General features: G+C 48.4%; 4 protein-coding genes across 4 annotated transcripts; all 4 read left to right on the forward strand.

Annotated features, from left to right (window-relative positions):
- Positions 1–1,418: 1,418 nt before the first annotated feature.
- ONS95_012219 (uncharacterized protein) lies at positions 1,419–6,644 on the forward strand (the record flags this gene model as incomplete). The annotated part of the gene is made up of 10 exons (XM_058505839.1): positions 1,419–1,427; positions 1,597–1,726; positions 1,786–1,933; positions 1,992–2,451; positions 2,501–3,437; positions 3,488–4,137; positions 4,193–4,317; positions 4,366–4,873; positions 4,924–5,197; positions 5,244–6,644. 10 exons carry the CDS (start codon positions 1,419–1,421, stop codon positions 5,267–5,269), a joined length of 3,267 nt encoding a protein of 1,088 aa, XP_058358362.1. The 3' UTR covers positions 5,270–6,644.
- Positions 6,645–8,112: 1,468 nt separating this feature from the next.
- Positions 8,113–9,273, forward strand: ONS95_012220 (uncharacterized protein). Its single transcript, XM_058505840.1, has 4 exons — positions 8,113–8,371; positions 8,431–8,619; positions 8,675–8,941; positions 9,002–9,273. The coding sequence occupies exons 1-4, from the start codon at positions 8,219–8,221 to the stop codon at positions 9,023–9,025; spliced, it is 633 nt and encodes a 210-aa protein (XP_058358363.1). The 5' UTR covers positions 8,113–8,218; the 3' UTR covers positions 9,026–9,273.
- A 57-nt stretch (positions 9,274–9,330) lies between these two features.
- PRP45 (mRNA splicing protein) lies at positions 9,331–11,131 on the forward strand. Its single transcript, XM_058505841.1, has 2 exons — positions 9,331–9,585; positions 9,640–11,131. Exons 1-2 carry the CDS (start codon positions 9,439–9,441, stop codon positions 11,089–11,091), a joined length of 1,599 nt encoding a protein of 532 aa, XP_058358364.1. The 5' UTR covers positions 9,331–9,438; the 3' UTR covers positions 11,092–11,131.
- A 1,372-nt stretch (positions 11,132–12,503) lies between these two features.
- On the forward strand, positions 12,504–14,806 carry ONS95_012222 (uncharacterized protein; the record flags this gene model as incomplete). The annotated part of the gene is made up of 4 exons (XM_058505842.1): positions 12,504–12,588; positions 12,643–14,166; positions 14,228–14,250; positions 14,300–14,806. The coding sequence occupies 4 exons, from the start codon at positions 12,504–12,506 to the stop codon at positions 14,804–14,806; spliced, it is 2,139 nt and encodes a 712-aa protein (XP_058358365.1).
- Positions 14,807–15,549: the final 743 nt, after the last annotated feature.

Below are 15,549 nucleotides of genomic sequence, written 5' to 3' on the forward strand. Positions count from 1 at the left end.
TCCTCCCAAATCCAAAGAGCTGTGGCTAGTTATTCGATAGACAGTGTGGCTAATACTGTAAGCTGCTCTCACGGCGGCAGGCTGCCGTCAGCCTTGCCACGGGTAAGACTTGGCACGAGATGGCAGAATCAAAATATATGTACTAGGTACCTACAGTAGGTACCTACCCACATGAGTACCTACCTATTCACGTTTGATACAGCCCGCCGCCCACATTCTTTCCTTCCATGCATGATTCACGGCCTTTTGCCCAGGTTTCCCAACGGTGCCCACTTACACCTTCGTGCCCACTGCCGTGCGTGTATATATGGGAAGAGAGAATGTAAAGACCTGGATGTTACATAGATGAGGTACTCCGTACTGTACGTGCTTTCTTGTAAGAGCTAAATTACTTTTGTTGACGCACAAACAAAACCTCGTCATCAGGATCCCTGCCTGCCTCCAGAGCCTCGCCTCCTACCTAGGTACCGAGCTACTTACCTAAAGGTACCTACCTACCTACTTAACTACCTACCTACCTACCTAAGGTACCTTACTGGACCGTCCCAGCGTCCCTTGCCCTGGTGCCCATCCCCAACCCAACCCCGTCACATCTTCCTTCTGTCTCTCCACGTCACGTCATCCGCTCCGCTCCGCTCCGCTCCCACAGCATGCAGCGCACCTGCACCTGCACCCGCACCCGCCCCCAAGCGAATCACCGCAAGCACAAGCACAAGTGCAGTTCATGCAGTGCAGTGCAGCAGCCTCGAGTAGCCACTGGGCGCAACCCAAACACCTGAAGTACTGGAACTGCCTAGCCTGCTCTATTCTTATTCTGCTCTCAGCACAGCACAGCACAGCACAGCACAGCACAGCACAGCACAGCACAGCACAGCACAGCACAGCACAGCACAGCACAGCACAGCACAGCACAGCACAGCACAGCACAGCACAGCACAGCACAGCACAGCACAGCACAGGACAGCACAGCACAGCACAGGACAGCACGGCCCAGCCCAGCCCAGCGAGCCCATACAAGCAGTCAGAATTGCGCTACCTCTACCTTGCCGATCCGACCAACACCACTGGCTAACTACCCTACCTACCTAGGTACCTACAGGACATAGGTACTGTGCAGTACCTACTCCGTACGAACCTTCAGTCTTCTTCGCGTCCTTCCGCCTACTTTCCATCATCGTACCTACCTACCTAGCTTACCTGGATACCGACCACACCTTACCAACCTACCTTTCCCCTTCCCTCTCCTCTCTCCCCTCCTCCTCGTTTTGCCTCTACCTTACCTGAACCACGCCTTCCTTCCTTCCTTCCTTCCTTCCTTCTTTCTTTCATTCATCCATCCGGTTCACTTTCTGGGAAGGTGGCTTTGTTCTGCACTGCACTGCACTGCACTGTGTCTCCGTTTCGCACCTGTTGCAAACATGAATCCGGTGAGCGCATCCCCCTCATACCTACCCCTCCGCCTTACCTTGCCGACCTCCTCCGCAACAACTGGCACCCTCCGTCCACAACCAGTGCGCCAAAATGGAGTCCCCTTCTATCAGTGAGGACGGCGAATACCTTACATACACTGCTAATCCCACTGGTTCCGAAATACAGAGCTACACCAACGACGTTGACACTCCTAGTGATATGCTGGTCGATTCAGACGAATATATGAATGATGTGGACTCAAAGGATGATGTGGCCATCATCGATCCAGATGCGACTGGGCCTCGCGCCGACGACCGTATGTTTTCCCAGATCTTCCAGCTCAGGCAGGCGCAGGGCTAATATTGTGACGCGCAGTTGAGGCTATGACAGAATTTGTACTCACACCACTTCCGGAACAGCCTCCGACTCTCGAGATCAAGACGAATACATGGGAGATAGAGGACTGGAAGGAGTTACCCCGGAGAACAAAAGGTCCCATATTCTATGCTGGCGGACACCCATGGTAAGCTCTTTCTGCCAGATGCGCTCGAGGCTGGAAGAATAATTCCTGATATTTGCAGGCGAGTTCTCATGTTCCCAAATGGCAATAATGTAGACTTCGCGTCCTTCTACCTCGAACATGGCTACGAAGAATCAGAGCTCCCCGAAGATTTCGCCTGTTGCGTACAATTTGCCCTTGTACTTTGGAATCCGGAAGCACCCTGGGTTTTTGCCACTCACACAGCCCACCACCGATTCACAAAGGAGGAGGGCGACTGGGGCTTCACACGTTTCGTAGAGCTGCGGAAACTTTGGGCACAACCATACGATGAATCTGGCCATTATCTGGCACCAGGCCAAAAAGCTAGTATGACAGCATATGTCAAAGTGGTCAAAGACGAAACAGGAGTACTATGGCACAACTTCAATAATTACGACTCGAAGAAGGAAACCGGCTTTGTTGGACTGAAGAATCAAGGAGCAACATGTTATCTCAACTCACTTTTACAATCTCTATATTTCACTAATGCATTCCGCAAAGTAGGCTTCAAATCACCTCCCTCCTTGAAATTTCTATGCTGACAATCAGGCTGTATACCAAATACCTACACAGGATGAAGAAACCCTACAAAATAGCGCGTATACCCTACAGCGACTCTTCTACCAACTTCAAAGCTCTAACAACGCTGTTGGGACGAATGAGCTTACTAAATCTTTCGGCTGGGAGACAAGGCATATCTTCGAGCAACAGGATGTACAAGAACTCTCGAGAAAACTCATGGAGCGGATGGAGGAGAAAATGAAGGGCACCGAAGCAGAAAATGTTCTACCAAGATTATTTTGTGGAAAGGTCCGGACATACATATCTTGTATAAACGTCAAGTATGAATCCCGCCGCGTTGAGGATTACTGGGACATTCAGCTCAACGTACACGGTAACAAGGATATTGAGGCCAGTTTCAGGGACTATGTGCAAGTCGAGGTCATGAATGGCGAGAATCAGTACTTCGCGGGAGACGAGTTCAAGCTGCAGGATGCCAACAAAGGTGTTATATTTGAGACCTTCCCGGAAGTGCTCCATTTACAGCTGAAGCGCTTCCAGTATGATATCGAAAGGGATGCCATGATGAAGATCAACGACCGTTATGAATTTCCTGAAACCTTCGATGCCGCCCCGTTCTTGGCCGATGACGCTGACAGGTCAGAGTCTTGGGTGTATCAACTGCATGGAGTCCTTGTACACAGTGGTGATTTGAATGCTGGTCATTACTACGCATTCATCAAGCCTACCAAGGATGGATGGTTCTACAGGTACGACGACGATAGAGTGACAAAAGCCACTATGCGAGAGGTCCTAGAAGACAATTTCGGTGGGGCGTATCTCGACCCCAGGGGCCAGACGGTGAAGGTGAAAGCAAAACCTGCTATGCGCCATAACAGCGCATACATGTTGGTGTATATTCGCCAGAGCCGTGTAGACAATGTCCTTCTCCCGGTCACAGAAGAGGACATTCCTTCACATCTTCGTAAGGTTTCTAGGATCTCCCTTTCTTAGGTTATACTGATAATATTGTAGAGAAAAAGCTCGACGAAGAAGCCGCGCTTCGAGAAGCACGTAAAAAGGAGAGAGAAGAACAGCATCTGTACCTAGGTGTCAGAGTTATCACAAACGACACATTCCGAGAGCATGGTGGCACGGATCTTACATTTTTCGACCGCAGTCCCAGTGACGACCCAGCAGCTGCAAAGTATTTCAGATATCTTCGAAAATCAAGTATTGCCGATCTAGCTAGAACGGTTGGTGAAGATACCGAGGTTGACCCCCGACGGATCCGTTTATGGGGAATGGTAAACCGCCAGAATAAGACTGTCCGACCAGATATCCCACTCACGGATCCGCATATGACTATTGAGGAAGCGCATTCGAGGATGACAGGCAGCAAAGGAACAGACTTACGACTTTGGGCTGAAGTTGCTGAGAATTTGGACGCTGATGGAGAAGCAGTCTGGCCCGCTGCTCCTGGGCCAAGTGGGTCCCCGAAGACCGATCTGATTGTCCTCTTCCTGAAACATTTCGATGTTGAGAAGCAAACTCTGAATGGAGCTGGGCACATCTACATCAGCCGGGAAAAGAAGGTTGAAGACTTGGTACCCGCCATTCTGAAAAAGATGGGATGGCCAGAAAAGCTCGCCACCGGAGAGAGGGTTCAGTTGAAGTTGTACGAGGTACGTCAAGGCTTCTACTACGAGGTAGCAGCACCAGTTTCTGACTAATTTCCAGGAAATAAAACCATCTATGATTGAGCCAATGAAGGCCAAGCAGTCTCTAAAAGCTGCTGAGCTGCAGGATGGCGATATCATCTGCTTCCAATTAGCGGGATCAGATGGCAAGTCAGAAAGCGATTCGTCAGTCACAACCCTCACGCAGCGATTGATGCTTACTGACCTCGACAGGGGTCAATCCATCAAATCCGACAAGAGCACGCCTACAAGGTCGTTGGATAAGAACTCAATTTCCAAGTCCGATCGGACCTCTCTAAGTAGGATGTCTTCTGATCGGATCGAGACCGCCCCAGCATTCTATGACTTTTTGGTTCACAGGCGTGAGGTCAAGTTCTGGCCAATGGACACGACTTCAGGAGTCGAACCCTTCACACTTGTTCTTAATTCGAAGCATTCTTACGACCAGATTGCCGTTAAAGTTGGAGATTATCTCGAAGTTGACCCGACCCATCTCAGATTCACAACGATCAATGCAACCAGTGGGAAACCGAAGGCAGTTGTAAAGCGTGGCCAGAGTCAGAATCTCCAGACCATTCTTAATCCTCCATACAGCACTTTCAGCAACAACAACCAGCGGAATGACTCTTTATATTTCGAAGTTCTCGACATGAGTCTCTCAGAACTTGACACAAAGAAGCTGATCAAGGTCATGTGGGTGAGCGAGGGAGTCACCAAAGTCGTAAGTTGTTTTACATTTCTTCACAGCAAGAAGTGCTAACATAATTGCAGGACGTTTACGATATTCTTGTTGCCAAGAGCGGATGTGTTGAGGATGTGATCAATGCTCTGGTTAAAAAGGCGCAAATCGACGACGAAGTAACCGGTGGCCGTGTCAAACTCTACGAAGTACACAGCCATAAAATACACAAGGAACTCGCCCGAGATTTTCTTGTCAATAGCATTTCAGATTACGTCAGTATTATGGCGCAGCGTTTCCCAGAAGATGACATCGCCGACGATTCTTCCGAATTTATACCAGCCTTCCATTTCCAAGGCGAGCCTAGCAAGTCCCACGGCAACCCATTCAAATTTCGACTAATACCTGTGAGTTTTGACATTCGCTCCACGCCAATAGGTCACTAATACCAGTTTAGAGAGAACCATTCTCGGAGACCAAGAAGCGATTGGAGAAGCGGACTGGAATGAAGGGCAAGAACTTTGAGAAGATAAAGTTTGCTGTGGTCAAGCGGAGTTCGTACTCTAAGCCACAGTATATCACAGATGGCAAGTACATTGTATCTTCGATCCATGGTAGTTCTACTGACAGTCTCTAGATCAAATTTTAGACGAACTCATTACCTCGGAGGATGATTTGCTCGGCTTAGACCACGTGGATCGGTCACGCTCCCTCAGAAACGGCGCACAGGATTTATTCTTGAAGTAGATTTTTTTGATCTGGTTTACTGTCAACTGGCATTGCACATTAGGCGGGACATGCTCAAGAGCAGAGGGACGACACGACGTATGGATATTTGTATGCTACGAAACGAAGAATGGGTTTCATTCACCTCGATCTCCGGCGCTTTGGTGGTAAAATGAGCGATGAGCAAGCAAGAGTGGCGGTTTCTCATACAGACAGACAGATATATGGGATGGGCTAGCGGATTAGTCGGGGTAGATGGTTTGCTTGCCTCTTGCTTCGGTGTCATACGTATCCTCCGGCGGCTGTTTTGTGGTATCATCTTTCACATTCAGGTTCATATTCTCGCTCAAGCATGGCTTCTACTCGTTACTCCTCTTTCTTCGTCATCCTTTTGTTCGTTGTAGCGAGCGGCGGAGTGGGCGGTGCTTTGAGTACGTGCGCTGGGTTGCTGATACGGTTGGGTAGGAGGTTAGAAGGTCGGAAATGGGTGTGCTGGGCGGCAATACCTTGGGAGGAGGTGCGTGGGCAATACGATGTGGGTGATGAGGACGAGCAGCGATGAAATGAGAATTAGAAAATACATTCAAGTAGTATACCCTTGAGACTGAAGAGATCATGGAGTGCATGACAGGGGCGTGAATGAACTTTTCTCTGAGTGCTGTGGTGTGTAAGGCATATTACGTCCGGCGCAGGACTGTGTGGGTCGGTAAATAAGTGGGACAACAAGAAAGTGCAAAAGAATGGGTGGTTGCACTGGGTGGGCCGTTATGTCCTGGAATGGTAATCTGCATATTTGGTTGGATGATTCTGGCTTTGAAACCATTGAATGGAAGGAAGAGGCCTAGGGGACAGTCAATGTCCTTCTTTAATCTTCCATGTGCCTTTCATTTTGGTCATCTGTGAATGGGTGATTGAGGAAGAGTAATGAAATGCGGAATAATTGCTCGATCTATGAGAGCCGGCAATAGGCTTGCTTCTTCACTCTTTCTTGGGCATGCCAGGCTCGTCGCTCGGGAGCTACCTATGCATGGTGAACTAAGGCTAAAACCGCTACACCTGGATTCATCAAAAACTACCTAGGTAGGCTCTAGTAGTGCGTACGCAGAATGACAACTTATGTTTAAGTTTCTAAATGCAGTCCCTTCAACATTTTTGCATTTTAGCATTTTCGCATTTTCTTCTAGAACACAGCATCGTTTCTAAGGTTGCGAAGATGCTACGACGCCAATGACAGTTTGTACCCCTCAGAAGTGAAGTTATCGAGCCCTATTTCTGTTTCTTGTAGCACACTTTGGAAACTTTCTTTCCTTACTAGGATACCAAACTGGGTTCCAGTGTCCTCAGGAGCATAGTCATAGCCATGTTGACCTTGCCACCTAGACCAAGGTCACTTCATATCTATATAGTTTCAGACAATATATAGGCGAAAAGTCTTATTTAACGAGCTTCTCGCCAGTCATAGCGAAAGAACGTTGCAGGACGGTCTTCAAGCACGTGAAGCCAGACATCGAGGACGACTTGAAGATAAAAATCCTCCTTGTTCTCCAAACGCTGCCCAAACGAGACTCTACTCGGCAACTTAGACATTCTGTAGAACGATAGACAGGCGTCTCCTCTCAATGCCCTAGCTAGATAGAACCAGCATATATACGTATTTTCGAAACGACACTTGTATCGAAATGTCACGAGCAAATATTTGTTCGCATGTACCTGGTGCTTTCAACTGATATTTTCGATATTGATACAAACTCTGTAATTTGATGTGCAGTGGTGTGATCACAACCCATCTATGACGGCTTGACTTTAAAGACCTTTTGCACCCAATTGATGATCGAGGAAATAAACACCCTTTAGAATATCGCTCATTAGTCTCAAAACCTATCGTACTTAGATTCGGAAGAGTCATTCTCAGCCAATTGCGGTTCAATATCTTCAACCTTCGACCTATCCTGGTTGCTTGGGGAAGCGGGTCTACGGTTTTGTCTGTCTAGCAAGACGAAGACCCTCGGCTAGAGTTGTTATTTCTGCTGCCATATTAGAACACTATATTTTCAAGTAAGCTGAACTTTTTCAAGCCTGTCCATTTGTTGCACGCTTCACCATCAGAAAGCAGGATTTTACCAACTCTGAGGCAAAGGAGCAACAAATCATTTCTCCACCGCTTTATTAATAACTTCCTTGTCTCGTTTGAGTCTGGAACATGTTGGCTGCCAAAATATCATGCTCTATGGAACTCAGGACTTGGTATAGGGAAAGACTATTCAGGTTAACTTTACAATCGTTATGGTATTGTGGAGCACAAGATGAACTGTACATGCAATCATCATCCGCAGCAATACGCATGCTTGACGATTCATCCAAGACTGCACGGCAGAAGATACTTAGAGCAGAAGTCATTTTTGGTGATTGCGGCCAATCCCAAGGTTGTTCATTCCAACATCCACATTCAATTAGGCTCAGCATCATTCCCAGAGTGTGTTTGTTTTGATAGCTTCGGTAAAGATTTAACCCCTGTCCTACCCCTGCAATCATGGACAAGGTTCCTGGCGCGTTCGCTTCGACTTCCCCTTTGAGGAATCGCGACCTCCAGAGTCCGGACAGATAGTCCAGATATCTTCAGGAGGCTCCATCGACAGCGACATTTCACCAGCACGACACACCATGAAGGCCTCCATAATTGCGTCCGGCCTCCTGGCCTGCCTATCCCCATTTGTTTCTGCGACTGCCCTCACATACAAACTCGGTGCGAACGAGAAGGCGTGCTTCTTTTCCAACATTGAAAACAAGGGATCGAAGATTGCATTTTACTTCGCTGTATGCCATACCCACTCTGCAGGTTCTTTTCGCATTGGCCTAATTGATCGAATGTATAGGTTCAAGCAGGGGGATCCTTCGATGTCGATTATGAGGTTCGAGGGCCGTTCCACAATGTAATCATGGATGGGCAGAAGGAGAGGCAAGGTGATTTCGTCTTCACGGCGACTGAGACTGGAGAATACAGCTTCTGCTTCAACAACCAGATGAGCACATTCGCGGAGAAATTCGTTGACTTCGAAATCGCTGTACGTTTTCCCCAGGCCCGGTCTGGGCATACTTGCTGACTCGGTGATAAATCAGGTCGAGAACGAACAACGCGCCTCATTACCTGCGAAGCAGGGCACATCGCCCGAACAGACATCCGCGCTCGAGGAGTCCATTTTCAAGCTTTCAGGTCAACTCTCAACGATCACAAGGAACCAGAAGTACTTCCGTACCAGAGAAAATCGCAACTTCAGCACAGTCAGAAGTACTGAGAGAAGAATATTTAACTTCAGCGTTATTGAAAGTCTGATGATGGTTTGCATGGCTGGCTTGCAGGTGTTCATTGTCCGCTTCTTCTTCCAGGTATGTTGGCCCGCAGGCTGGGCTCTAGTATCGAAGGCATCATACTAATGATTTTGGCAGGGAGCGAGAAAGGGGTATGTGTAAACTACTGGGGCTTGGAAAAGGCATGCATACTGGAGCGACTGGGTAAACGGCGCGGGAAAGTCTGGGTTTGTAATTTTATATTGAGTGCCTAAGGTGATAGGGGTGGCCATGCTGTCGTGGCATACAAATTGATATTGCTTTCTGTCCTACCAATTATGAGATTCTTACATGAGCCACCGAATCTAGTTATCCGCTTCTTGTCAACCGGCATCTCCCAAAAAACCTCGTGAGACCACTGTCTCTTTGCCCCCTCTGGCCTAGTACCTTGATTGTGAATATGTATTTCTGGAATATGGCGCTAGTCGCAGACGTCTAGCGGCTTGGCGCCTTGCAGTTACCCGTGATTTTCGAACCTCGACGAGGCTTCTCCGAAATATCCAAACAATCCCTTCTACAACACCTCAACCTTCATCATGACTTCGATGGCCACTTCCCTCTTGCGGGCATTGCCTACACCGAAATATACTGGCGAGGAGGAGGACATTCCACAGCACGCGCAACAACGAGGTACTCGAATTGTCGGACCTGGCACCCTCGATGACACTCAAATCGTGCTGAAGGTCAGTAATTGTGGAATAAGGCAGGCGAAGGACTATTCTAACAATGGCTGGCAGAGATCTGGCCCTCCACCGTATGGAAAGCGGGCAGGATGGAGACCCCGGGGGCAAGAAGACTTTGGGGATGGAGGAGCCTTCCCAGAAATCCCAGTTGCGCAATACCCTCTGGATATGGGCAGGAAATCTGGGTCTACCAGCAATGCGCTGGCTCTACAAGTTGATGCGGAGGGAAAGGTCAAATACGATGCTATTGCGCGCCAAGGGCACAATGACAAGCGGATAGTTCATGCGTCATTCAAGGATTTGATCCCACTTCGACAGCGTGCTGATGCTGGGGATATCAACCTGGACCGGCCAAGTGAAGAAGAAGTTGCTGAATCGACACAGAGAACGAAGGATGCGCTTGCGAAGCTGGTCTCGGGAGCTGTGGCGGCGCAGAAGCCAAAGAATGTCAATGTTGGATCAAGAAAGGATCCAACTTTCGTACGGTATACGCCAGCGAATCAGATGGGAGATAACACACGAAAGAACGATCGTATCATGAAGATTGTGGAGAGACAGCAGGATCCCATGGAGCCACCAAAGTTCAAGCACAAAAAGATTCCAAGGGGTCCACCTAGTCCCCCTCCACCGGTTATGCATTCACCACCTCGAAAGCTTACAGCAGAAGATCAGGAGGCCTGGAAAATTCCACCCCCAGTTTCAAATTGGAAGAATCCAAAGGGTTATACGGTTCCGCTGGACAAGAGGTTAGCTGCGGATGGGAGAGGGCTCCAAGATGTGACAATCAACGACAAGTTCGCTCAATTCGCGGAGGCGCTTTTTACTGCCGACAGACATGCCAGAGAGGAGGTCAAACAGAGAGCGCTTATGCAACAACGTTTAGCTGAGAAGGAGAAAGCCCAGAAAGAGGAGCATCTGAGAATGTTAGCACAAAAAGCGCGAGACGAGCGAGCGGGAGTTGGTGCAGCGAGACGAAACTCCAGAACTTCGAGATCGCGATCTGGAAGTTATAGCGACTCAGGATCCTCCCTTTCTGGAAGTGATGACGAGGAGGTTAGGGAGCGGGAGAAAGCACGTGCTGAAAAGCGGAGAGAAGAAGAGCGAAAATTGAGACAATCCAGGATGGGTGCTGAGAGGAGGGTGCAAATGATGGCTCGAGAGCAGAATCGAGATATTTCAGAAAAGGTTGCCTTGGGCTTAGCGAAACCTACACAGTCTTCGGAAGGAATGTTCGATTCTCGGTTGTTCAATAGAACAAGTGGATTCGATACTGGGTTCAATGAGGATCAGGCATACGACAAGCCATTGTTCGCCGCTCAAGATGCAATAAGCAGTATCTACCGACCCCGCCAGAATATGGAGGATGACGATGACGATGCTGCAGAGGCAGAGATGGGCAAGATCCAACGAAGCAATCGGTTCGGCGAGGCTCTTGGCAAGGGGACCTTCAAGGGGTCTGCGGATATTGAGGTGAGCCCTTACTGCAGCGATCGCTTTAAAAACTAGTGCTAATTATGTGACGCAGGCGAGAGAAGGGCCGGTGCAGTTCGAAAAGGACACAGGAGACGTTTTCAACGTTGATGACTTCTTAAGCAAGGTTGGAGAGACCTCTGGGAAGCGACAGTATGGACTGCAGGAAGAAGAGGACCGGGCAGCCAAGCGAGCGAGAGTCGAGGAAGACGATGGTTAGGAGCTTTGTATGCTGACTGACGTATGTAACATAGGAGGCTAGCGTTCAGTTCATACAACGTATAATCAGAGTGGAACTCTGTTGAGAGTTTGTCCACAATAGGAAATCCAGGTGTAAAGTGGTTGCCTGGTCACGTAGGAATGCCTCATGATTGACGCGTAACTCATTTGTTGCAAAAGGAGACCAAGCTCCATGGTCAAGGGAAGCGTCTGGTTTCTGCCCAGATGTTGATTATATTCTAGCCTTACCAAATTGGCTGATAGTCTTGAAGCTGCGGCTTGCGGTTGATGGATTTGACATCCGAGGACGGCTTGGGCTCCGCGACCACAAAATGTACGAATAATAGCGCCCCCAGCGTCTCATCTTGGCAGCCACAGGCTCCCTTGAGTCTACAGTATATATACGTAGGCTTTAAACCTGCCTTTGATCTCCAGACGTAGACAGCGCTGTTGCGAAATCTCGCAGCTTTAATGAGAAACATCATGAATACAAACAGGGGCAACTCGACACTCCTGCCAAGAGCGTCCAACTCCACTGCATTCGATAACCACTTCGGCCCATTCTTACACATACCTGATAGAGAGAACTTCGACTTTACGCTCCTATTCGAAGAGACTATTCTATCAATTGTTCCTTCGGCCTTACTACTACTTCTGGTTCCACCGAGAATTGTCAGTCTGTGGAAGTCCCCCCGCAAAGTCACAGGCACCCATCTCCAGACAACCAAAATCGTTAGTGACCCCCGTGTTGGCCATGGTGCGAGAACAAACAAATCACAAGTAGATATTACTCGCGGTATTCACTATCCTGCAAGTCGTCAATGTCATCGAGGTCTCTCAATCTTCGCATCGGACCCATGCATCACTTGCAGCTGCTCTCCTTTCGCTCTTCGTGTCACTCGGCTTGTGTATCCTTTCCAACATTGAACATACCAAGAACATTCGGCCTGGTTCCATTATCAACGCATATCTCCTCCTAACACTACCTCTCGATGCTGCACAAGTCCGCACCAGATGGCTCCGTGGAGACAACCTGGCCAGGAATGGCATTGCATCTGTGATCCTAGCGGTCAAGCTTTCGCTTCTAGTCTCCGAGAGCATCGAGAAGAGAGGGCTTCTTTTCCCTCTGCTTGCTACCCCTTCCCCAGAAGCTACCAGTGGCCTGTACTCGCGGGGTTTCTTCTGGTGGCTAAATCCTCTATTTCGGCTCGGATTCTGCAAAGTTGTAAATGACAGTGATTTGTTTTCTGCTGACCAGGATCTTCTTTCGAAGTCTCTTGGGTCAGCATTCAGTCAGTCGAAATTGGGCAAACAGTAAATATTCCTCTGCTAAAGACACACAAATTCTAGATTCTGATCTGAGCACAGGGAGCAGATACCCACGAAAGCACACTTTGGTCTGGATCATGTTTCGCACCATGTTGAAACCACTGGCAGCTTCAGTCATACCTCGCATTTCACTTACCTTCTTTAGATTCATGCAGCGCCTCCTCATCCGCAGTATCATCGAACTTGTAGGAGAGCCTGATTCGGAGTCAGCAGACAACCGTGGATGGGGTCTCACAGCTGCCGTCGGTCTGGTGTATCTTGGGCTGGCTTTGACTAGTGGCGCGTACCAGCACAAGGCAAATCGTATGGCTACGATGGTCCGCGGCTCTCTCGTTCATGCTATATATGCACAGACACTAGACCTTTCAATCACCAGTCTTGACGAATCTGCGGCTGTGACGTTGATGAGTTCGGACGTGGAAAGAATATGCGAATCGCTCGTCTCCATACACTATATGTGGTCCAGTCCTATTGAGATTGCATTGGCAGTCTGTCTGCTTTCACGAGAAATTGGTATTTCTCTTCTGGGACCTCTGGTCGTTACCGGTCTGGCAATCTCTGGTCCACTTCTGATTTTTGGCCGCATGGGCAACGCTCGGAAGACCTGGATTGAGAAAATTCAAACCAGGGTTGATAGCACGGCCAAAATGCTAAGCTCCATGAAGGGTATAAAAATGCTTGGTCTCGGCTCTAAAATGTCCAGCATCATGACGCAGCTGAGACTTGATGAAGTGTCCAAGTCACTCAAAATGAGGAAACTGATGGTAGTCATGAATGCCTTTGGTAATATGTCTGATATTCTGGCCCCTAGAGCTGTTTTTGCGATATATGTCATTGTGGCTACCGTCAATGGGCAAACACTTGACGTGATCTCGGTTTTCACAGCTTTGTCTCTCATCGCATTGCTGGTTGCGCCGATTCGAGCTCTCGTGTTCTCTGCTCCACCATTGATTGCAACTGTCAGTTGTTTTGATCGGATCGAAAGGTTTCTGTCGTCGACAACCAGGAAGGATCATCGATCGATGCTCCCAGACTCGCAAGCTCGCACCAGCAGCACAGTGACGCATGGACCGACCACTGGAAACCTCACTATCAACGCTGGCATTGGGCTGGATGTGATCGAGTTGGATAGTATCACGCCGGTGAAAGCTGCGACTTCGTCACCGTCATCGGCCGCGATCAGTGCTAAAAACTTGACGCTTGCTTGGTCTGATACTGCCGGAGGTAATCCTGTCATCAACGACGTGACTTTTAACATTCAGCCCGGACAATTGACTATGATCGTCGGTCCAGTCGGCGCTGGGAAATCCAGCCTTTTACATGGTCTGCTTGGGGAAATACCATCTTCAAAAGGAAATGTCTATATTAAGCAAGCACATGCTTCTTTTGTTGGCCAGAATCCATGGTTACAAAATGATCCCGTTCGAAACAACATTATTGGGGTCAATGGATTCGACGCAGCATGGTACTCGAAGGTTTTGAGTGCCTGTGCGTTCGATTCAGATATGAATATGTTCTCTGAGGGCGATGGTACCATTGTTGGCTCAGCGGGTGCTGCTCTTTGTAAGATATCCAACCTCTCAGAAAGTAACGTTCATTCAATGTTTACTGACTCAACTCATAGCCGGAGGTCAGAGACTACGTGTGGTAAGGTTCATTTAAAGCTCCTCAGGAATCTTGCTTACCACGTACCTAGGCATTATGTCGAGCTGTTTATGCTCGAAGGCAGATCCTAATATTGGACGATGTATTCTCCGGCTTGGATGCTGCAAGTGAAGATCGCATTTTCTCCCGCCTGCTTGGTACAACAGGACTCCTTCGACAGCTCGATACAACAGTCATTCTAGTTACTCATGCAGCTCATCGTCTATCATATGCCAACCACATAGTCTCACTCAGCAGCGACGGATCCATTTCCGAACAAGGAACATTTCTCCAGTTAATGGGCAATGGTGGATATGTGGCCAGTCTTACGGCTCGTCATGTCACAGAATCCGAGAAAGAAGACGCAAAGGTAACTGCTCCTTCTAAACCAGTAGCCGATGACACGGCACGACAAAATGCCGCAGCTGATCTCAATCGTCCTGTGGGTAACTGGGCTGTTTATAAGTATTACTTCCTCAGTGCTGGGATGAGAAACATTTGGATCCTCGCTGTAATGACTGTTTGCAATGCTACTTTTGATCGATTTCCAGGCAAGTAGATCTCTGTCTGGTACAAGCATCTCGAGCTAATAAAAAAATATGTGTGGATCAAATTCTGGACAAGTGCTGTCGGTGCACATGGTAATTCAGTGAATGGTCTCTATCTGGGCATACTTCTGGGCGTGGAGCTTCTCGCCATGTCAACAATCATTGCTTTGGTGGGTGTTTATCTTTCCTTGCCAAAACAAGCTTTTGGCGGATCCATGGCTAATTGACTACGTCCATCAGGCTATGCTTCTTTTCATCGTTATGATCCCCAACTCAGCAGTATTCTTACACGAGCAGCTTCTCGAAACCATTAAGAATGCACCTCTGTCATTTTTCACCGCCACTGATGTTGGTCATATTGTCAACAGGTACAGTTTCTTCCTTAATAAGGCCTCCAGTTGTGTAAAAGAATTCTATGTCTAGATTCAGTCAGGACTTGTCAGTCATAGACTCCGAGCTCCCGCTGGCAGCCTTAATCCTAACAAACAATCTCGTCACCGCTACTTTACAAGCGATACTCATTTCCATTTCCACGTCATACTTTGCCGCTGCTCTACCTTTTGTCATGAGTGTTGTCTATTTCATACAGAAGTTCTACTTGCGCACGTCTCGGCAATTGCGTTTGATGGATTTGGAGGCAAAAGCGCCTCTCTACAGCAACTTCCTGGAAACGCTTAGCGGGCTAGTTACTATCAGAGCTTTTGGATGGGGAAGAGATATGGAGGGACGGCATATGCTTTTATTAGATGCCTCT

Source organism: Cadophora gregata, assembly GCF_030347475.1.
Source record: "Cadophora gregata isolate MNR1 chromosome Unknown scaffold_6, whole genome shotgun sequence".
In the NCBI taxonomy this organism is placed as follows: domain Eukaryota; kingdom Fungi; phylum Ascomycota; class Leotiomycetes; order Helotiales; family Ploettnerulaceae; genus Cadophora; species Cadophora gregata.